At 33.8% G+C, this 24,433-nt stretch overlaps 2 protein-coding genes across 4 annotated transcripts in view; one reads left to right on the top strand and one right to left on the bottom strand.

Annotated features, from left to right (window-relative positions):
* Positions 1-12,861, bottom strand: part of LOC117102495 (active breakpoint cluster region-related protein-like) — a 58,523-nt gene extending 45,662 nt beyond the window's left edge. For 2 of the 3 annotated variants that reach the window (XM_033242778.1, XM_033242780.1), the window contains exons 1-2: positions 11,795-12,861; positions 8,762-8,818 (exon numbers count right to left, since the gene is read on the bottom strand). In XM_033242778.1, coding sequence (XP_033098669.1) covers positions 8,762-8,818; positions 11,795-12,677 — 940 coding nt within the window. In that variant the 5' untranslated portion in view covers positions 12,678-12,861. The remainder of the gene's footprint in view (positions 1-8,761; positions 8,819-11,794) is intronic. The other variant, XM_033242779.1, reaches the window with a different exon arrangement.
* A 5,531-nt stretch (positions 12,862-18,392) lies between these two features.
* On the top strand, positions 18,393-21,506 carry LOC117102484. The gene is made up of 3 exons (XM_033242764.1): positions 18,393-19,819; positions 20,419-20,498; positions 20,698-21,506. Exons 1-3 carry the CDS (start codon positions 19,008-19,010, stop codon positions 21,504-21,506), a joined length of 1,701 nt encoding a protein of 566 aa, XP_033098655.1. The 5' UTR covers positions 18,393-19,007.
* Positions 21,507-24,433: the final 2,927 nt, after the last annotated feature.

Genomic DNA, 24,433 nt, shown 5'->3' with positions numbered 1-24,433 from the left:
CCAGCTGTAAGTAAGCATGATTTACATTTATATTAAACAAATAAAATACAGTAAATCAATGTCTGGATAGTTTTGCGCCAGTAATGCATGCAACAACAGACTTGCCAGAAAAGACATAAATTAGGCTGCTAAATTTTATCTTATCTACAAAACAATTAAATTGGCTACCGGTAGTAATAAATCAAAAAGGATTTTTAATAGTTAAATACTCTGTAAGTCAATAGAAATAGAATTGTTTTAATTTTTTTCTCCATGATAATTTTGTCCATTTCAATGTTATAATAAAGAGGTTATTCATGGTTATGTTATCTTCAGTGCACCTTTAATACATGGGTTAACTTTAATATAAAAAGAGATGTGTGCAAAATGATGTGAGGAATGGATAAACATTTGCTGACTCAGCTAATAATTTTTATTTGGTACAAACACTATTTTGACACATTTACTGCAGACATTCAAAACAATTAACAAGAAACCAGTCTTATTATTATCCTGTACAAAGAAATCAACCAGTATATATTTTATTTTTATTGACATTGCAGAATAACAAAATAACAGGAAACAGAAAAGTATGTGGTCTTTTTAGTCTATACATACTCTAAATAAGGTGCTTCATTTCATTTTGTTATAGATTAGGTATTTTTATACCAGAAAAATTAAAAACAAAATATACTGATGATTTTAAAGAGGATCCCAGAGTATACCAACCTTCTGGTATATGCTAGTGAGATAACACTAATATATTAAATTTTTTTCTAAAATAGAATTTGGTAGCCAGATAAATAAACTGATTTAATGATTAATTTATTGAAGTCAACCGTGGATATAAAGGCTTGAACAAATATTTTGAATGGTTCAGTGACACCCCTACCAAATCAAACATCAAATAAAATACTTTTCAGTTTGAATAGTTGATAATAAAACTCAAAGGTAGAAAACATGTATTAAAACACGACCCCTTTTATTAAAATACTCTTTGGACTCCCTTTTCATGTTCACCTTTAAACTTATCAAGTGGCAAAGTGCTATTATCAATAAGAACACCACTATTGTAAGATATGGATCAAATTTGCATAAATCCTGTTGTAAGTATAAAGAGGGTTGTTCTTAGAAATCACGGGCAATCACCATAAAGTTAATACACTTATTCACATAAAAGTGCAAGCATTATTATTAACATTGAGTTCACTACATACAATTAACATTTATAAACCACATTCTACAATAAACTGCTTGGAAACATAAAGTATTGTATTAGGCCCTATTAAAAGTATCATTAGTTTATCACCCTATCTAGGCTGGAAAAATGATTAGGGAGGAAGGCTTTTATTTTTTATTTTGCTAAAGCCAAATATCACCTTTGGGTTGTTTGCCAGTGCATTGATAGTCAAAGTAAAACAAGACTGAGATAATACAAACGATATCTACTAACTATTTAATTCAATAAAATGAAAAAAACAAATTTTTTTCATAAATATATTTATATATAAGACATGCAAGCAAGGGTGATAAACTAATTTTTTTTTTACTGGGCCTTAAGTACATGTACACAGGTGCGTAGGCTGGTTTCCGCCTGAAGGGGAGTTGGGGGTGAGAAAATTGGGCCTACAGGTACAGAACTAAATTCCTATTCCAATGGTCATTTTTAGTATTTTAAACCAACACTATAGAGGAAACCGTTTTCCCAGACCATGGGGGTACATCTGCCACCCACCAGACTAGCACTTGCCTGAGGTAATACAAGTATGGTCCACTGTCAGCAATGAGTTTACTTGTCCCTTGATATTTCCTGCCAATTTATTCAACACACCTTTTTTGATGAGACAGAATTTTTTTAAAGTATGTTTGTATACATGGCCCACTTGTTTTGCACAAGGAACAAAACTTCAAAAAAAAAAGGTCCGGCAGTCAACATGTTAATGCTATTGTGTGACACATTAAAACGTGTTGTATTTCAGTTCTCACCGATTGATCCCTGGGTGGGTTTTTTCTAGATTTTTTGTATACTCATATTTCTCCACGGTATAATTTATGCAAATCTATAAATGAAATGGAATGAAAAACAAATTCACAATGAATGAATTGTTTATCAAGCTGGTTAGCTGATTTGGTAAAATCAAGCAATTCACATATTCTGCATAGTTCCTTCCAGCAGAATAGCCACAAATCACAGAATTCTGCAGCATATGGTGGAAAGCTGTTCCCTGAACATGTGTAAAATAATAATCTAATTAATATGTTCCCTAAACAAACAAAATGTTGCAAGTAAATTGTTCCTCATATATGTGAAGAACTTGAATGTTAGAACACTAAAAACCAAAAGATAGCAGGCACATATATCAGATACTGATAGTATGTTTATCTGATTCACATAATGTTGATTGATATTCTTCAGGGTCAGATAAATTTGATAATTCTAAGAAAATGATTTATGATAATATGGTGCAACTAAAAAAAAAAATGTTCTGCTTGCTGCCTACTTCGTCTAAACAGATGATGATTATGATATGAAAGTGCTATTCATGATGATCATCATTATCGTGATTACGATGATGATAATGATGACAATGATGTTGATAATTATGATGATGATACTGATGATATTGATTATGACGTTGAACATTTTAATCATATTGACGATGATGATGATGACAATATGGTGATAATGATAATACTGATGATGATAAATATTGAGGATATTGATGAGCAGATTCTTCCTCATCCTCCTCCCACTCCAACTGATAATGCCTATATCAAAAGAATACTTTAAATTCTATTACCCTGCACTACAGCAGTTGTATGATTTCAGTAAGTTGTGGAAATCTCCCCTACAGTATTAGTTTTATATAGGACATAATGAAAGAAGCAAGAAACAATATGGCCTAACGCCATAACCTAACATTGCCACTTTCACTTTATATTCATAATAGGAAATTAATTATAATTAGTTTAATAGCAGATTTTGGCAAAAACCAAATTCAGAATTTGAATAGAAGATTTAATAAACTAATTAAATACATTATAATTAGTTTAATAGCAGATTTTGGCAAAAACCAAATTCATAATTTGAATAGAAGATTTCATAAACTAATAATACTAATTTCAACATCATCCAAAAATGTATCTGTCTACATGTTTTCCCCCTCAAAATGCATAATACTAAAAAATATATTAATATTTTGTACTGAAAACACTACTGTAAAAAAAATCAACACTTCTTCTGAGAAATCGAATCAGACAAAATTTATACAAAACAAAAATTCTGGATTGTTTATATAAGGTAGATTTCTGGCACATTAGGCCTACTGTACTCTTAAACATTCTTCATATTGTTTATCTTAATATACAGTATCTCAATATTATTATTACATAGTAGAAACCCTCCTTTGGGACACCTCTATTAAGAGGACACATTTCGGCCACAAAATGAGAGAACGTATATGTTTTTAACACTATAACCAACTCCTTTTCAGGGGTTACCCCTATTAAGGAGACACTTTTTTGGTACTGAATGTGTCCCCTAATAACAGGGATTCTGCAGTTAGTATCTGATTTTGTTCCATTTGACTTATAACCTATTTTGAATAATATTTCCTCAAATTTACTCGGATACTATAGGGACAGTGGGTGCCAGACCTCAGTGTGGAACAAGTAATGAGGAGTCATAATGTGAATAATGCAACCAGGCTACACATTCTCCACATTATAAATGCCAGACATTAGAAAAACAAAAAAAAACACTATAACCTAGTAACTCAGCATACATAAACTGATGAGTGCAAATTGTTTGACATATTTACTACCAGCAATGGAAAAACAATCAACCATATTATATAGTGAGGGGAAAGAAATGTGAAATATTATCTCATTCATCATAAAATCTCAAGGGGCTTGTTTACATGGTCCTCAGGGAGTAATAATCTGGCCGAGTCTCATAAAGCATAATTATAGGTCATTATTGATGTAAATGTTTATAATAAGAAGGGAATGCTGAGCTCCATCTAGGTTTCTAACTACTTCAAACTTCTGTCTAAAAATAGTAATGACTATTGAGTGGGTGTAATATAGTAGGCCTAGTAATAGCCATGCTTGCCCTGGGTTTAGTACTCTATGACTTGCAGATTCAGAAATGCCACTAATTAAATCTGTCAAGCTATTCTCCATTCTCATTCATAGACTCAAAATAACATCATGAGAAGATCATACAGAATTGAAAGTAAGAATAAATTTTGCTGCTGGCTACATGCTGAATTATACACAGAAACTTCTGTGTTTCTTGGCCATTACAAAGAACAGCATGATTCCAGTATCAATGGTATATGGTTACACCCTGCAATGACTCATATACCAGGTATCTTTTCATAATGAACATTAACATTCATAATATTAGGAGATACAGGTACCGATTACTTTGTGACCAATCAATAGAATTATCCCATCATTGTTAATATTATTATTGTTATTTAGGCCAAAATAAACATTGCCTATAGAGCAGTGACATTTAAAAATCAGGGTCAGTCAGTCAGCAATTTTTATATCATATTTTTATATATTCATCCCACCCATGCATTGTGGTTGTTAAAACAGTAGCAGGTTTAAAATCCAGATAAGAACGTCCCATTTAATGTATGTAGCTTAATATAATGACTTTACTATTTTTTAGCAGGTGAATATTTTTATGATTTTACTACCTTTTAAGCAGTTAAATATTATGTTTGAAGTAGTCAATGAGAGCCCTTCGATGGCAACTTAATTCTAGTGCTAGGTAATCCTGCTACATACTGTATCCCTTTTGATTATTTTGTTGTTTTGGTGAAATAAATATGGTATGATATTATAAATTGTATAGCCTTTTGGAATATGTATCTTTACTGTATGCATTTTGGATTCTTTATTGGTAAACAAAATTTTTTCTTCAATATCGATTCCTGAGGCCTATACTAATGTAAATGATTACTATAATAACTAAAACCGAAAGGTCTACTGATTATTCTCAGATAAGAAAGTACAATACATACTCCAAGTATTGAAATGCATGCCATCGTGTTGGGATCCAACATTTCAATATTAATTATGTCATCAGATTCAATATTTCGGCATCAATTATGTCATCATTCAGAATTACTTAATTAATGACAAAATACTGAATCGCATTAACTATGTCATCATTAGGATGACATAGTAAGTAATGTTAAAATGTTGAATCCCAACATGATGGCGTGCATTTCAATACTTGGAATATGTATCATACTTTCTTATTACGACTAACAGTGAAGCAAATATTCTAATGGATATTCAAGTACTGTGCAATATTCGCTTTCAATTAAAACTATCACAACTGAGTTAAGAGTAGAGTGGGCGATTTTATCGTACATGAGGACCAATGGATTGATAACCATAATAAGTGATTCAGTTTTTCCTAGACAAAAAAATATCTATTCATAAGGAAAACAAAAATATGGAAGACAGGGGGAAAAAAGGGAGAAAAGGTAAATGTGATTTACTGTAGATTATGATAATAAAAAAAAGAGGAAAGATTCAATACTATATCTATAGTATCTAGGACTAATTTAAGATGTTATTATTATTATCAATTTAAATATTCATATTCTTTAAAAAATCAACAGTTATAAAAACAACAGGTTGACTATAAACATAATAAACTATGATAAATATACTAACAGCAAACAATTGAAACAACAAACACAAAAGTAAACACTTACAATCTTATTTAGAAATAAAGTATGTGATGGTCATGTATCAAGGTACTGTATGTTGCTTCTTAATTTAATATAGTACTGCTGTTAGCATTTGACCTCTCCATGGATATATCACCCCCCCCCCCCACACCTCCTAGATCCAACCATCTTATTAATAGGTCCATGATCCATCAATGGTGATACTGTATATTGTGAAAAATATTCTTTTTGATAAAACCAAGGAATATTATATCTACTGTGATTGTTGTGATTGTGAGGTGTTTCCTGAATAGCTGCAACAACAGTAAGATTTTGGACTTATACCGGAAGCTGGTATAATGCTAAGCCTTAAAAACGTCCTTGAGTAATACTTAATTAGCTCGTAATATTTACTCATATGTATAAAGAAAATGGCCAGCCCAGCATACTGTATTACTTTAACAACAAGGATATGCTCAATGATAATATACTTAGCAATGCCAGACATACGGACAAAAGAATAATTATATAATATGTTGCACATTTTTTTTATATGTTTGTAAATCGTCCTGCGGAGCATAAATCATAGTGTATAAACAAATCATTATTTTGGTATACCTAGGTATTAAAGGTAGTCCCATATTCATTACTGAATGTAGAGAAATGAGCTGTTGTTAGCCCATCATACTAAGCCTCGATATTGTGTGGTAGGGTGGCTAGTTCCTTTCCATGCCGCCTCCTGGGTGGGGAGAGACATAATAATATAGGTAAAGTGCCTTGTCCAAGAACAACAGCAAAATGCATTGGCACAGCGAAGATTCGAACCACCGACCTCGAGGTTCAGAGGCTGAAACGCAACTGCTGCATTGACCGCTCCCACTCAATAACAAGGCCCTTTATATACATTTCAATTTATCTATTGATAAATCCAAATATCAGATTCCTGATGATTATCTAATCAATGGACGAATTGAAGCACAATAGTTTTTGACACTAGTTGGTTTGTACATACCGGTGGGTAATTAAGTAACTGATTTCCTTTATGTATCTACATAGACAGGAGAAGGTTCTGGGTCTGAATCCCAATTGGCTTCAACTCTTATTCATACTCTTCTTTAATGTTGAAAATCATTACAGCATTACTGCAGGATATTTAAAAATTTGCCTTTACATCGTTTCATGATTGTATGTATTTAAGCAAAATAGTGTATAAACTTTTTATCTAATCCGTTTTAAAGGTTTTGTGCACATTTTTTTTTCTTTTTCTATTATAGGAGGTTCAAACAAATCAAACCACCCACTTCAAATGATATACTGTAGTACAATCAACCAAGGTATTTACTGGTCTTATTATTTTATTGAACATGGTACAGTTACTGATTCATGGATATACTACTAAGGTGTGTTTTCACAAAACTTCCTGTAAATTGGTGTATGTATTACAGTAATTCTGAGTTGCTACCTTTACAATAAGGCTTGCCACTACCATTATTTAATATGATGCAAAGGATCACTGGACCAGAAATTGTTCTTATATTGTGCATGCGTTTTGACCCATACTTGAGCCTAGTCCAAATCCTGCTCAAACCAAGCCTTTGAACTGGTAAACTAGTCAACAATATAACAAGAATATACAAAGGATGGTAGGTCTAGCATTTAGTATCATTATATATTATTTGTACTAGTTCCATTCCATTCCGTGTCATGGTACAGGCGCTCTAATATGGGATGATTTCTATCTATTCCCCTCCCTTCTAATATTAACTCATCACTATCTTGTTTTCTGTTTACACAAAGCCACGCTTTATTTACAAAGCTATAGAAATGTAACTGAACCATGCAAGTGGAAACCAATGAGATGGAAATATGTGGTTTTATGTCTAGCATCATCAGGAGTAGGATCACAGACCTTTAAAGCCAGCCTCCAGAGGGAAAAAAGTTGTTGATATATTGGTACAACTGATTTTTTTGACTGGCGACGCAAAATGGGTGTTTGACAAAAAACTTGGGAACGGTTTGAGATACAGACTTTTGAACATTTAAAAACAGGGAGAAAAGGTGTGTAACCATAGTCTTTTCTACAGTTTTTAAATATTCAAAAATCTGTATCTTATTGAACGTTCTCAGGGCTTTTGTCAAACACCCTCATGAAAAAATTTACTTTTTTTTTTTTGGAAAATAAAAATAATGATGACTTTAAAGATTGAACAACATTGTAATCGTCTAAGAAGAGGTGGAAACACAAATTGCAAAATATGATACAATTTATATTCATTTTCCTTCAAAATAAGAACACTTTTTATATCACTGCATTTTAAATGGTTAAGGAATAAATCGCTAAAGCCACGGAGACCCTGCATTGGCTGATGCTATTCCATGATGATTGAGCAACGTGATGAGGTGCACGCGATCGGTAGCCTTCAAGAGTGAACCGCCTGGACTGCTACTGATAATCAGTATGCCTTGTCTCACAGTCAAGCACTCACAAATACAGAGCAGAGATGGATTTGCTGGCTGTCATTCTGCCGATTGTCGCAGTCCCCCATTTAACAATCACACATAACTGTATAACTGTTTATTATACTATGATTTTTAGATCCTGGTTTTCCTAGAATCATACAGGGTGTAGGGGTTGCCAAGGTGCTTAGGCTGCAAGTGGAATCCAAGGGAAGAGTTCTAATGGTGCCTGTCATGGGGACAAGCCCTTAGACCTAAAGAATTTTAGCTTTACCGTAATGGCGAATTGCTTTTGTTATTTCATTGGATGGCATTTGAATGTCATTCATAATATCTAACATGTAAACTTATCGTGTTTAGAAAGATATGAATTTAAATAACAACATAAAGCAAAGTTCATATACGTTGCAAATAATGATATTTTAAAGTTATGATTAGTTTTCCTTCACCCAAAGCACTAGATACTTCAAGACTAACACATGTTTCAAGACAATAATTCTAAATAAACATTAATGAATTAAAAACACCAGCGAAAATATTAGATTTCAATTTAGACTAAGATTTAGTTAAGTTGCAATCAGTTTACCAGTAACCCACTGAAAACATATTTGAACATTAAATTTTACCAGAACTTTGAGAACTGTATTTTCTCCTTACTCGGATACCCATTGAGCGTGATATTGCTGAAAAAAAATACAGTGGAAATTAAGTACATGTGATAAAAGAAAATTTTAATTTAAAAAATCAAGAACTAAACCAAGCCTTAACAGACCTGATATCAGAAATGACTATATTGCCATTCGTATCAATTGATGGCATAATATTCAACATAAAATAATAAATCTTTGTGTTTTTAGTTTGAGATATTGTAATCATACATTGATCGGTGGGGATTTTGCAAAAATATGTTTGCATTGTAGATTTTTACTTTCAAACTTTAGTTGTGGAAATCCATAGCCACATCCCTACCCTGAATTATGAAACCCTAACATACAGGTTCATGAAAATAGACTGGTGATAAATTCACTACCAATCAGTACATAAAATTGCTCTACCTAAATCAAATTTAATTTTACTGTACTATCTATCGGTAGGGTAAGCTACAGTATGATTCACAGAATAATATGGTTTTACTGGTAGTGCCGAAGATTGATAACACATCTACCAGCATAGATAAAATAGAATAAAACAATGGAACAAAAGATCTAAACTAATAACTATACACCTTGGTGTCTTATGGAAGAACTTTGGTATGATTCAAACAGCATGGATGAAAACATGGTGATCACTATCTATTCAACACTTGAGAATTTTGATCCATACTGTTCGACAAGAACAACAATTCCTGTTCATAGATTTAGAAACGTTCACACCAGTAATTATCAATTCAAAGCTATTGACCTTGCGATCTACTGGACGACCTAAAAAGTATTTTAGGTCAGGGTGATGAACAGTATGTCTCAAATTTACATACTAATTTTTATATCTAATCACTCAATATATACTCTACTTAAGAAGAGCTTAGCCTAAAAAAGAGAGACAGCTGATATTTTTTATTAGAAAATTTCTTATAAAAAAAGATTTGGAATCATAGCATATTAATGACAGAATTATCTATGACTTTTAATAATTGCCTGCTTAGGTATTCAAAGATACTGTAGTTGTTCAATTGAGGGACAAAAGACCAATTCCGTTGACGTCATTCAAATACTTCCGTAAAACCCAGTCCAAGGGGTGAAGTTCTTAAGTTTTTAATGCTCTATTTACTTTTTTATTCTTTTGTTGTCATTATGGAGATTCCTAAACTCATTTCTTTGGGTTCAGTGACATCCTAATTACTAGTTGGTAAATGGTAAAAGAAAGCCTTTAATATGAATAATATTGTAAAATTATATATTAATAGCATTCAGTAAGTACTACAGTAGGTCTATAGTCTAATGTAATATATTAATAATAATACAATTTAACTACAATAATATTAAACAAAAATGAAGATAATGATGATGATTATGATGATGATGACGAAGATGGTTATGATGATGCTGATGATGATAATAATTTAAATTATGATGATCATGGTGAAATTGATGATGGGGTTGATAATGATACCAGTACTCCCTAGGAGGAGGGAGACAAAAGCTGATGAGTGTATTGTTTGTTATTCTTCCTACTAAAATGGGATGTACCAGAATCCTGCTAGGCATTTATTTGTTTTCAATGCTTTAATATTGAAATTGATTTAAACACTACAAAACATCTCAGTATTAGTACTCTACTACCAGTATCCTACAACAACATACCAGTTTAAAAAGTTAAATTATTCTTTAGGAAAATATCTAGCAAGGTGTTTAATACGGAAGTAACCAAACCAGAATAAACTTATAATAGATCCTAGTTATTCATTTTATTTCAAACAAAAACTTGGCCACATAGAGTAATATTTTTTTCTAAATTGTTAACAAAATAAATTTGTTAAATTTCGGTCATTGTTAATTAAACAAATGTCTTTAGAACAATTCTGTACTGAAATACAAAAAAAAATTGTTATAAAAATCATGACTTCTGGATTATTAGATTAAGTTCTGCAGAACATTCTGTAGCTGAAAAACAAACATCTTCAATAGGTCGTAAAAGAGACTTGACGTTCTGATATGTACACTGGAATAAATCGGTGCATTTACCGTACCTTAAGTCAAGGCAATTCAACAGAAGGACGCACATCTCCGCTCTCGAACATAGTGCGTGCGTACAGTCCTATGACCGTTACTGTGGTATCGACAACTTGATACTAGTTGCGAGTACAGTCGTCAATTATTAGTCTATGTGTGCCATACGTTTTATGGTGTTATTTACATTATTTTTTAAATAATTTTATTTATTATAATTTTGGGTATTTCGCAATGTCTGTTACATCTGCTTTCCTTTGACCGCGAGCTTGTTAAATGCTTCTATAAACTACAATTTGATTTGTGAAAATTGACCAAGAAAATTAAAATATAGCAATTGAAAATTTACATTAAACTGTCATTTTGACCATGTTGGACTAAGGTGCACAAAACAAACATTTGAGTAGATACAGAAAATTTATTAATTTTTTCGGCGAAGTGAGTCGCCTGAACGACAATACACCACAACATCGGTAAAATTAATGTTGAAATGAAGAATATAATTTCAGTCTAATGTTAGTGCAAATTATCATTAGGCCTTTGTAATCGCCGCACGACGCACGATTATCATGGCAACTAACACGCGCGTGGGTAATTCGTCACACGCCAACGGTCTGGTTGTTATGGTTTTTGTGACGTTCAGCGTGTAGGGATGCGCGGCGCCTAGAATGATGATGCCAGAGTTACAACCTTTGATGTCTCGAGATGTGCGTCCTTCTGATGAATTGCCTTGCTTAAGCTCGGCACTCACTGCACCCTTAACCGTCATTGGCCTATGCAATTCTATGACGACCGCAACGCCACGATACGGGCGCAACAGATCATTTTTAATGATGATATGTTTGGACTGCCATCAACAATAACCCGACGTTGTCACTTCATCTAGAAATCACAGGGAGCATGGTTGGAGTCGTCGTACGCGATGCAGTAAGTGCCCGCCTTCAGCCAATGTTATCTCGATAAATTATAATTATTTTTGGTTTACATTCTTACCTGAATCGCCCTTTGAATATTCATTGCTATTAGACCCTTCCGATGTTGCGTCTTCCTCAATACAATGCATTCCCAGTTTTGTCGGAACATGTTCTCCGCTTGTTAACAGCTCTGTTACGCTTGTACCCTCTGGATTTATACTAGCCTGGCGGCTGGCAACCTCATGTTTCATAACTTTTTCCTCATCCAAATGTTCATTTTCGTAGTCTGTGTCTTCGTCATGTGGCATCCTGCGAATCGGCTCTGGGGAGGGGACTTTGATTTGAGGAAGGCCGAATTCCCTCGGGTTTTTCAGAAAGGGGATATTCTCATAGATTTGTTCATAATCATCATCACTGTCTGAATCTGGTTCCTCAGAGATCGCAGGGGCAACATAACTTGAGGGCCGTGAACCAGCCTGTGAACCAGGACGCGAGTTAGAGTCGATAACTTCAAAGTCTCGAGAGTTTCTGCTAGAATCCCTTCTGGGAGGCACAACAGGGGGATTTTTTCGTGGAACAACATCAGGTCTAAAAGTTGAAAGAGGTGGGCTACTACTTCCAGTACCAATTTCATTTTCCTGAAAACCACCTCTGTAACTGTTGTTACTCATTTCTGGGTCTGAACTAATATCTCCGTTTTCTTTTGTTACAGGTATATGATCCCCTTCCAAGTCAGTGCAGGAAGATTCTTTTTTAATTTCTTCAATAATCCAATTTCGAACAAACGTTATGCGATCTAACTCACCCTGGAGTTGATTAAGTTTTACCGTTAGTAATGTCAAGTCTTGGTTTAAGACATCGGTATGTTGCTGATCATAACACTTCAAACAAAACAGCTCTGGTGGTTCTGTGTGACCAAATTTGATCGAAAATGCACTCAACAACCTCTCCCTCGTACTCATTCCTGATCTGATTCGCTCAGTAAACCAACAATTAACCTAAATTCAATACCTGTCTGTGTGTTATTGTGTTAGCAAACAGTTCATGAATCCAATTGTAAAGAATATTAGATCCAACTTCTCATAGAACGCAATGAACTGTCCAACGACTAAATCATGTGTACCATCTGAACACTTTAACTAAACACTATACTGTAGATCACTCGAAATGTTTTGATTATGCAGTGCTCACGCCAGAGGGCGCATTCCTTTGGTAGGAAGGTAGGAAAAGGATTAGTACTGGTAGCGGACCACAGAACTAAGGGTACAGTATTTATTTATTTATTTATTTATTGAACATATTTATACAGGACAACGTATCAGGAGGGGGTATAACCTGTTTAATGATACAAAATTATAAAAACTACAAATCGCATATTATGCAACCGCAAAGAGACATAATTACAAATATGATAAAAAGCATAATCTAAAAACGCAGAATAGGCCTAAATTGAATTTTGTTAAAATACATCGAAAAAGTTCAAATCACAGTAAGGGTAATTAAATGAATAGTAAAACTATTTCTCTAATAATAAAATTGTAAAATTTATTAGTAAACGTAATGTTAATAGTAAAATTGTTTTAAGGAATGTATACAGTTTGGTTGATAATAAAACTTGTAAGTGTAAGAGTAGTATTTTAAAAGTGGTATCTAACAAATTAAGATTGTATTATCGTGTTTGTTGTACGACAAATACGAAAGCTACAAGCAGATAAAATTAAAATATAACACTGTTATATCAGGAATTGAAAAAATACATTTATCATTTATTAGATTAGATTTATAATTATTAATAACAATATTATCATTATTTAAAAATATCATAATAATTATACTATCATTATTTTAAAATAGGCCTACCATTTTCGTTGAATTGCTATTAATCCATTATAATCATCATTAATTTAGTTGTCGATTATTATCATTATCATCATTTATCATCATCATTTTCATCATTATCATCATCACAAAAAATGGTAATATGCCGCTCATTTCTAAATACGTGCAATTGCATTATTACGTGTGGGAAGTAGTATGTCACGTTATGTTAATGAGTTCCGTATTTCGTCACTATGGAGCAACATTATTCACCAGTATGTTTCCTTAAGTAGGCCTATGCTGATTTGTCTTAATAGGTAGTTTTCGCCGCAAGACGTTAACCTTAACGTTCACGGATGACGTCATAATTTATTCATCTTGCGTTGCGGAGTACGTTAATTTTAGGATTTTACGTGCTCGACGCGACGGTTTGTGTATGAAGTATTTCGATCTGTTTACAAAAGGGGCGGAATTACCGCGTTGCGTTGTTATTAGTTCCGCTTTTCAGATGGGCCTTACTCGGATGTGAGGTGGATCCATGACTCAGGGAGTACATGTTACAGTCATACTGATTTTGAAAAATTCAAAAATGATAATAAAACAATAACATCACAAAGTTCAACACAATATTCTGGCTATCAGTTTAACGAGAGGTGAATTCATCACCGACCACATTACCGTAAATGCCGGTATGTCAACGATGACGTCACACTAATACTTCGCTTAACACATTTATTTACTTATTGCTTCAGAAACAATAGGCGCACTTATCTATAAGTAACAATTAGACAATTAAATCAGTTACTACGTGTAATGGTTAGGCAAACTATATGAAATATTTCCTCAAACGTTTTGCTATTTGTCTTATGTTTGTTAAATCAAGACACGTTCCTGTACATAGGTTAAAATTCTCATTCAAATTTGGCGTAATTCTATATATCTTCGGTTCGAAGTTGTTTATTTTTTACGGTTTTAATCTGCATGAATTATTTTGGTAGGTTACTGTATTGTGAACTGAAACCAAAGATTTCTCAAATTGGAGAACATTTTTTAAGAGACAGAGGCGTAATGATGATGGTGATGATGATAACATTATGGAAAAAGCTATGGTTGATCAATTTAAACATATAATTCACGACAAAGACCACCCTAACCTTTAGCTCTAATCAAGATGTTTAGTAACTCCATAAAACCAAAATCAAACCGTTAATTCCTACCGGCTGCAAAGATAGTTAATGACAACTTTGTTAGACAAAAATGTGCTCTGTATATTTATTTATATAACCACCTGAAATGCATTGTATTATAGGCCTAATAGTACTTGTACTCTATGAAAATTCTATTTTTGTACCCACGTGTATGCATGGAGGAAGGAAATTTAAATTTCCTTCCTCCATGGTGTATGTAACAACTAAAATTAATCTTAAAATTTGAATCTGATTGAGTGTGCACACACGCTGATCATCCTTTCCATTTATTGTATTAATTCTTATTCAAATAACCCTCCCGGGGCGTTTATTGTCGATATTTTTTTAGAGGGGTTTTATGAGAGAGGGAGAGAGAGAGGGGGGAGAGCGTGCGGGGTGGGGTGAGAGGTGTATATTCGAGGGAGGCGTTTACCGGTAGGCCTATTTATTGGTGTAAAATGGATATGTATATACTGTACTCACATAAACTCTCCTTAATGTCACCTTAAAATAGTACAACTCATAAGGTAATTACACGCGATATTTTATTGCGTGATCATAAGATTCGCAACCAGGTTAAACAAAATGTAATTTTCTGCTTGAATAGAACATTAATGGAATGTGTTGAGAATAACGTTGCATCCAATAGTTTTGTTTACAGCATTAATGGGGGACGTTTATTAGAATGAGGCACTTATTCCAAGTTAGGATTTTGAGTGAAGTGTATTGAAGAAGGAATTTATTGAAAACGGGGCGTTTATTCGAATGATACGGCATTTTAGAATGCGCTCACCCCTACCACTCTCTAGTGTGATGTTTCCCTCTGAAATCTACGTAAAGTATGTTACCATAAACATATATTTGCGTTGGTGATCACGTGATCTTCTGAATGAAAATAATATAGAAGAAATTGCAATCATATTAGATATTGGATTATGACCGATGAGGGGGATATATATGAATATGATATTACCGTACCTATCGGTTGTGAAGAGTGGGGTCGTTTACTATACGCAGTTTAATGGAGTTATTAATTCAATTGAAAAGCTTCCTCGTTTTTCGGGGATGCATAAATAACGTTCTTATTGTATGACCATATGAATCAACTTATTTTAGCGAAAAAAACCTAGAAAACGAATTTGTTGCCATTTTGTCTCATAATTCAAAGCGTCCAGATTCAGAAAATTACGTCATTTAGCTTGGCAGATTACAACATTCTCTCTAAACATTATAAAATCTGAAATCCGTATGTATAAGTGACGTTATGTCCCTCTTTAGGCCTACTTCCAAACCCAATGAACCCCTGGTTCTAATGCTGTACATGCCTATTGGGCCTATCAATGTTACGGCTATACAGTCAGTTAGGCGTAGTTGGAGCGAGCCTCCTCTAATATTATAATTGAATAATTACGGTTACCAAAAAAATTTAGATGGATAAATTTACACATGTTTCGAGAAAAAAAGTATAGAAACATACAAAGTTGTAACTACGAGGGAATTGGGTTGCATAATGACATTTTAGAAACAAAAACCTCAAGTTAGTTAAAAGCACTTTTAATATTTTTATACAGAAAAACTCAGGCAAAAAGAAGCGTTTGATCTTAATTCAGTTGTTTGGTGTGTAAGTAGCTATCAAGTCAAGTATATATATATATATATATATATATATGCTATGTATAATATGTTAAAGCGAATATTGATAGTAAAGGAATACCATTAGCATACCAATCTATATAAATGTTGTATTCATTTATAGATGGTCGGAGGAGGTAGAGCCAAGTAGCCTATACTCAAGACCTATGTACCAAATATACTAAAGTGATATTGCAGACTGAGGGGAAAAGCCCTAGCAGTTAGCAAGACTTAGTAGATGAATTGTACTTCGAATGCATTGTTACAGTGATAAAGAATCGGGAGGAATAGCAAAACACTTTGTCACTGGATTTACGAACGAACTTATAATTTATTAAAACCAGTTAATTTTATATATATTTTGTTCTGTGTCTTATTTTCGATCAATGTCGTGGCAGACCACAACCACCGCTGAACGGCACGAGTCTCCTTAATTCCCAAGGCCTGGAACGTCAGGAACCAGATATCGAAGCACATAAAACAAGTACATGGACTTCAGAATACTACTGTAGAACTGTGGTATCAACTAATGCTGAAAACGTTGACAATCACACTATAGCGGCAGTATCCCTGGTGGCACTTGATGATGGAGAAGTTCGGGTTCACATTTTTATGGTAGCACTTGTGACGTACGTCACATAATTTTGAAGAGGCTCGTTATCACACCCACGATGGTAGACCCCAAATATTTGAGTCTTTTGAGGATTACCACGAATACTCACATCCAAACTATCTTGTGCTCACACCAGGTCATGTGGCTCAGCAAAAAACAGATGATAGGCCAACTACTTCTTAGGATTACCATGAATACTCGTATCCTGATGATCCTGTGCTGGCACCAGGTCACGTGGATCAGAAGATACCAGAGGATACTTATTTAAAGGAATAACATGAATACTTCTAACCAGATGATCATGTGCTTGCACTGGGTCACATATTGCAACAGCAACAAGTGAACACTTCTTTTGTGGATTACCATGAATACTTCTACCCAGATAATCCTGTGCTTGCACTGGGTCACATATTGCAACAGCAACAAGTGAATACATCTTTTGAGGATTACCATGAATACTCGTATCCAGATGATCCTGCGCTTGCACTGGGTCACATATTGCAACAGCAACAAGTGAACACTTCTTGAGGATTAATACGAATACTCGTATCCTGGTGATCCTGTGCTTGCACCAGGTCACAAGGTTTAACAGCAACACGAGAATTACTTCGCTGGCGACGAAGAATACAGCATCCTTGAAGGCAACTTTGACAGCGATACCAGTGATGCAAGTGATCCTAGACCTTTCTATTGTACAAATTATAAATCTGAGGGTATTCTTGAAGGCAAGGTTGGTGACAGGAAACACGATGATAGCAATACTAATGACGCAGATCCTAAACCATTCTATTTCACATTGAACAAATCTGATGCAAGTTTTGAAGGCAACATTGATGACAGTAATGCTATGAGGCAGACGATCATAGACCATTCGAATTTACACTGAATAGAAGATAGACCTACCCCTGGTACTAGCCTTGAAGTACAACGCTGAGGAAAGGAAACTAACAATAGTGATGATTCTAGACAAATCTAGTAGCACATTGAATAAATCTGATGTTATATAGCCTTGTGAATTAGAAGGAATGTTTGGGAAAAGACGGTAATCGGTTAGATAACAGTATTGATTCATTTAAAGAATAAACGTCAAGGATGATGTGAATCATAGCAGGAAAGTTGAAGAGGGTAACCACAACGAAGATTAATTACAAAAGTACTAACCGATATTTATAATGCTATATGATATTATCTGTCAAAAATGTTCATCACCGTTGTATATATAATTACATAGATTGCCTATATTGGCCTTTTTTGGCGGCTAGGTACGCTGATTTATTGAATATTTATCTACCGTCACCAGATTCTACCTAATAGATCTGATAAGTATCAGTTTCGGTGACATCACCATTCATCACTTTCACTGTTATTTTTATTGCCACTTTCATTTTCATTGTCATTTATTTAATTCGACTTCACACAGGCAAGAATATAAGTGAGATAAAGTTGCCGGTGACGGGTAAAGCACAAGAAGTAAATAATCGCACTTTTGATTTTCAACAGGCTTACACTGATTGCTTCGATATCCAGGTTGTCATATTTTGAATCAACTATGTTCAGCTGTGTGACATTTTGGATGGCGAAAAGTTGAATTTTCCTGAATGAATGAATAAATTAATTTTTATTTCAAGAGAAGAAGATCACAGTTACATAATAGAGTACGTGTCGGAGTTGAGTATAGTTTTATTTTTGTATCCTAATTAGATCAAAATACAACGGCGCTAGACCCTATTCCTACTTTATAAAGCTACACCAGTCATCGAAACTATGAAAAGAAACGGATACCGAAAATAAACCCAAAATTTCCAGGCAATTTAAATAGGTTTTAATATGTTTTGTTATTAACAGTACTCAATTGTTTCGTAAGTTAAGCGATTGTGTGTTTCATTATATATCTTAACATCTGCGAACAAGTAACTTTTATATTAGTGTAGCAAGAGACACTGAAAAAAGAGATAAAATATCGACTAATGGACTTGTGTTTACTCTCTACTAGATGATATAAGTAAATTTGTCTGAGATACTTTCGACTTTATGATAAGAATATGAAATTTACCATAGTGCTATCACTCTTTTGGATTCTAAGCGATGCTATGTCATGTCCGCTCGGTAAGGTGGTCTGTTGCCAGTATATAAACAACACTTCCTGCCAGTACGCCTGCACAGCACAATCAATATGTATAGTGAACTTGACTAGGTGCTTACAAGAAATGAATTCTAGGCATACTCAGGTAACTTGTGGTAACTCAATAGGCATGGGTGTATGTTTAATAAGAGATCATAATCAGGATATTTTTTATATATGCAATGGAGCGGAAGTGATTATGGTGCCAGACGAACAGGTAGTCCCGACAAGTAAGGAATCCGATTCACAATCGTACGCAGCATCGGGGGAGGAATCCATAGCGTTGCTGGAAACACTCAATGATGAAGTGTACAAATGCGTTACAAAGTGTGAAGAACTGAAAGGTAACATTGATTTTCCAAATGAAGGACCGAGCCTTCCACCTACCACTTCCAGTCCTACAGAACGGCAGACAAGTTTACCAACTCGTTATGCAAATAATGACAAGAATCTTTCATCTGCCACTTTTAGTCCTACAGAACGACAGACAAGTTTACCAACTCATTATGCAAATAATGACACGAGTCTTTCATCTGCCAGTTTCAATCCTGCAGAACGACAAACAGGTTTACCAACTCATTATGCAAATAATGACACGAGTCTTTTATCTACAGTCTCATATCAACATAAACGGAATAAGATTAAGACTATTGTCTGTGTTACAATAATTGCATTTTTGATAGTTATTACCATCTTTGGAGTTTTGTGTCAAAAACGACGTAAAAAAACAAGGTAGGTCACAATTTCTAAAATTTTACTTTTACTAGTTTTAAACTAGAAATGAGACAATCACATGACTGGTGGAAATTCGCTTAACCTTTCTCTTCGATAAATCTTAACATATTATTTTCGTTGGAGGAAAAATGTCCTAGGCAAAGATGAGACGTTTGGTGAATATGACAGCCTGGAGTAATTGTCCCAGATGAAAAGGACCGACATTCCCAACTGTTAGTCTTCAGCATTAGAGTCTTTATGGAACGGTCTATACCGTACATATTTATTAATAATGAACTATGCCATATTAAAACTTGGTAAATCGCCAGGACATAATTGAGTAGCATAAAAGGCTTGACTAAGCCTCTATTCGGGTAGGCCTTTTGAGTTCTTCATATTTAGATGTCTCAATATAGAAAATGATACTGTCCAGTTTTATTCATAACAATCCACGTGTGGGTGTTAATCCAAATGCCGAATGCAGGACTTCCATTACAAACTCTAGATATCGAAGTATCGGCAATCGGTTGTTACGTCTCACGTGTGTATGTACCGTATGTATTAAGATTATAAAGATAACTTGCTATGATGTAAAGACAAATTGTGGGTGTTTTCAGAACTGCAGTGAATATACATATGGATAATCAAACATCGACAACAGATCTGAAATTGTTGAGCTTAGAAACAGGTTTGCAAGGTAAATATAATTTTCAACAATAAAAAAATATGAAGAAGTAGGGCTGGCTTTACGAAATACCAAGTGTAATGCAATAAATCAAGAGCACGTACAAACTCGTATTTTGAAACATGTCAACATGTACGTACTATTATGCACGTTGTTTTTTCTCCAACAATATCGGACTGTTTTAATTTTTTTATACGATTCTATTTGCTAGTAATTGGTAATGACAATTCACGAAGCCATGACGATGATCATTCGATTACGCCCAACTCAACACACCGTCAACTAGAGCAACCCCAACCACAGCAGTTCGCCGACCACGCGACACAAGTACATGGACTTCAGGACACTAAAACTTTGGCGTCACTCGATGCTAAAAACGTTAAAATCCACACTTCCGAAGCAGTATCTCTGATGTCGCTTGGAGGTGGAGAGGTTCGGCCTCACATTCCTAGGGTAACACTTCTGACATCACAGAATGTTGAAAAGGCTCAGTATCACACCCATGATGGTAGAACCCATATATTTGAGTCTTTTAATGATTACCATGAATACTCGTATCCGGATGATCCTGTGCTTGCACATGGTTACTGGGTTCAACAGCAACCAGAGGATTACTTTTCTGGAGACGAGGACTACAGCATACATGACAAGGTGCGGACCTCTAAATCATCTGCTGACAGCAATACCAATGACGCAAACGATCCTAGAACAGATCCTACACCATTCTATTTTACATTGAATGAATCTGTTGGTAGTTTTGAATGCAACATTGATGACGGGAAACTAACCTCTCATGTACAAACCGAGGATAGCAATATTAATGACGCAGATGATTCTAGACCATTCTATTTTACATTGAATAAATCTGGTACAAGTCTTGAAGGCAACATTGATGACAGTAATGCTACTGAGGCAAACGATCATAGACCATTCAAATTTACATTGAACAGACCTACCCCTGGTGCTAGCCTTGAAGACAATGGTGATGACAGGAAACTAACCTGTAGCGTAAAACCCTAGGACATCAATAGGGATGACGCGATGATTCTAGATCATTCTATTCTACATTGAATAAACCTGATGCTAGTCTTGTGAATTTTAAAGGAATGCTTGGGAAAAGAAGGTCGGTAAACGAATGAACGTGTAACTTGGTAATGTGAATACAAAAGAAATTTAAAAAAATCATAGCACACACAAAGTGTTGTTAGAAAAGAACTAACCGATAGGCCTATGTATAAAGCTATAATATCATAAATATAGCTTTAAAATGTTTGTACAATGATCCTTATTGTTGTAGTTATCATTACCTATATCGCAAATAATTTGTTAAATATTCTACCATCTGTATAGACTCTCGGCATTACAACTCATTATTACCATTATCGTTATATGGTTCTTTTAAATATATCGATTATATGCTTTTGGCTGGACATATTCTTAACAGTGACATACCGTAAGCAAGCGACGAAAACAACATTTGGTGAACACAATACTCAGTTGTCAAGTTACCATACCTTTTGCGAAGTAGTTATTAGGGTCTACCCCTACCTTAAACTTAAAAAGGTAGTATTTAGAGGCAAAATATTAGTCGTGGTGGCGGAGATCATAGAGCTACTGTATAAAAAAAAATGTTAAAAAACCCACAAAATTCGAAGTCAAAACTACAAACTTTTGGCAATTTAAGTCACACAAAACGTTATTGATAAGTTAATTAAATTAGTAATAACCAATCTATTTCTTAAGCTAAGCATAGAATCTACTCTTATTAAGTTTCAGTTCATCTCCACTTTGTAATAAATCGTATCAGAATACATGTTTAGGGTCAAACGCTTTTGATTCGCCTAGTGGAAAATAGTGATAATGTCAAAGCGATACTCAGAATGTTTATATGCATATAATCATGTACGGTACTGTCGTTATGTAAATTGTATATGTAACCTTACACGATAATTATAGTAGGCCTATACATTATTATTAGCTTAAAGTGCAGCCATTAGATCATAATTATATTGATTTACTTTGTAGGTGTATACTTATCCGATTTAGCAGTAAGAGCATTACGTCATATAGCATACATACACATTTGTTTTTCACCGAAGGAAATTACTTTTCTTTGGAAATTTTAAAGGCGCCATATCATTGTAGATATTGCAAATAATAACAAAACTGATCTGATTATGTTAATTAGGCCTATAGTTATTTCCTTATAAACCGTTATCGCATATCACACGATCGAAGAAGCCTTGGCACTGGTGAATCTGGGAGAATAAAGCGAATATCTTGTTATATTATTTGTTCTTGTCTTTCTTTGAAGTTGTATGCCTATTTATTGCCAGTACATATCCTTTAAATTATTGGTTCACAACTGGGGTCCGCAAAAATTATTTAGGGGTCCGCCAATTCAAAAGGGTCCGCAGGTGGCCCGCGAAAAAATTGGGGGTCGCCGAAAATATTTAGTCTCCGCCAGATTTTAGACCAATTTTTCATGATTCCATTAATTTTCTTGTCTTACAACAGTGTGATAAACATCTTACTGCTAATCATTAAGTGCTTAATTATCAATAATGAAATAATCTTTGACATAGGCATAGACTTCTTTCACTGTAAATTGTTTTAAATAGCAATTATTATTAGAATTAAAATAGAACATTTATATAGCGCAGCTTTCCGCCAAATCTTACGCTCATGGCGCTTTTGAAAATGTTTTATCGGATATAATTATGCAACAGAGAAAAGGAATGTTTTTAACTCTCACTTTAGCTTCCAAGATCTTGTGGCATCCTGATGTGGATGGGGAGATTATTTCATACTTTTGCCGATGCTACAACAAAAGAGAGTTCGCCCCACCTGGTATTTGATGATATTTCAGTGCGCAGTCCCAGACTGGATGATCTAAGTCCTGTTCTCGATGATTTACATTTATTGAAAAGTTCTGCAAGATATGAATGGCAATGTCCTTTGAGAACTTTAAATTATATTTTAATTCCAATTGGTTTCTTATCTGTTTGAATTGTTTATATTTGTTTTTATGCATACTTTTATGTAAAGATGTTTAGAGTAAGATAGCCACTTGATAGTGTTTGCACCTCTGGTGATATTCGAATAATGAACATCTTGTTTGCATATTTTGTCTTGTATTGCTTTGACCTGCATATTAAATAAATTAAAATCATCAGGATAGGGCCCTGAATTTTACAAAATTAAAAATATGTTGGGTATAAATAAAATTACCATCTAGAAATGCCATAGACGTATTTCCATTTCAAATTTCAGGATCCAAAATGTTCAATGGTTTTTTTTTTTTTTTTTTTTTTTTTTTTTTGGGCGATCATCGACTATATCGTATTGTCGGAATATTGACGATGAGTAATACTTAGACACAGGGGTCCATAAAGACTTTAAACATGGTAATAATAAGAAAAAAAAATCATAATATAAATTATATTAATAACGATAAGAATGATAATATAATTATTATACAAACAATATAATTTCCTTGTATTTCAATACAAGAATTTTATAATAATAATAATAATAATAATAATAATAATAATAATAATAATAATAATAATAATAATTTGTTTTTATGCATACTTTTATGTAAAGATGTTTAGTGTAAGATAGCCACTTGATAGTGTTTGCACCTCTGGTGATATTCGAATAATGAACATCTTGTTTGCATATTTTGTCTTGTATTGCTTTGACCTGCATATTAAATAAATTAAAATCATCAGGAAAGGGCCCTGAATTTTACAAAATTAAAAATATGTTGGGTATAAATAAAATTACCATCTAGAAATGCCATAGACGTATTTCCATTTCAAATTTCAGGATCCAAAATGTTCAATGGTTTTTTTTTTTTTTTTTTTTTTTTTTTTTTTTTTTTTTTTGTTTTTTTTCGGTTTTTTTTTTTTTTGTGATTTTTACATGTTTGATTTATTTATAAC

Source organism: Anneissia japonica, unplaced genomic scaffold (assembly GCF_011630105.1).
Source record: "Anneissia japonica isolate Jap-2015-1 unplaced genomic scaffold, ASM1163010v1 scaffold287868_len458714_cov195, whole genome shotgun sequence".
Lineage (NCBI taxonomy): Eukaryota > Metazoa > Echinodermata > Crinoidea > Comatulida > Comatulidae > Anneissia > Anneissia japonica.
This window is presented reverse-complemented; position numbering and strand designations above follow the sequence as displayed.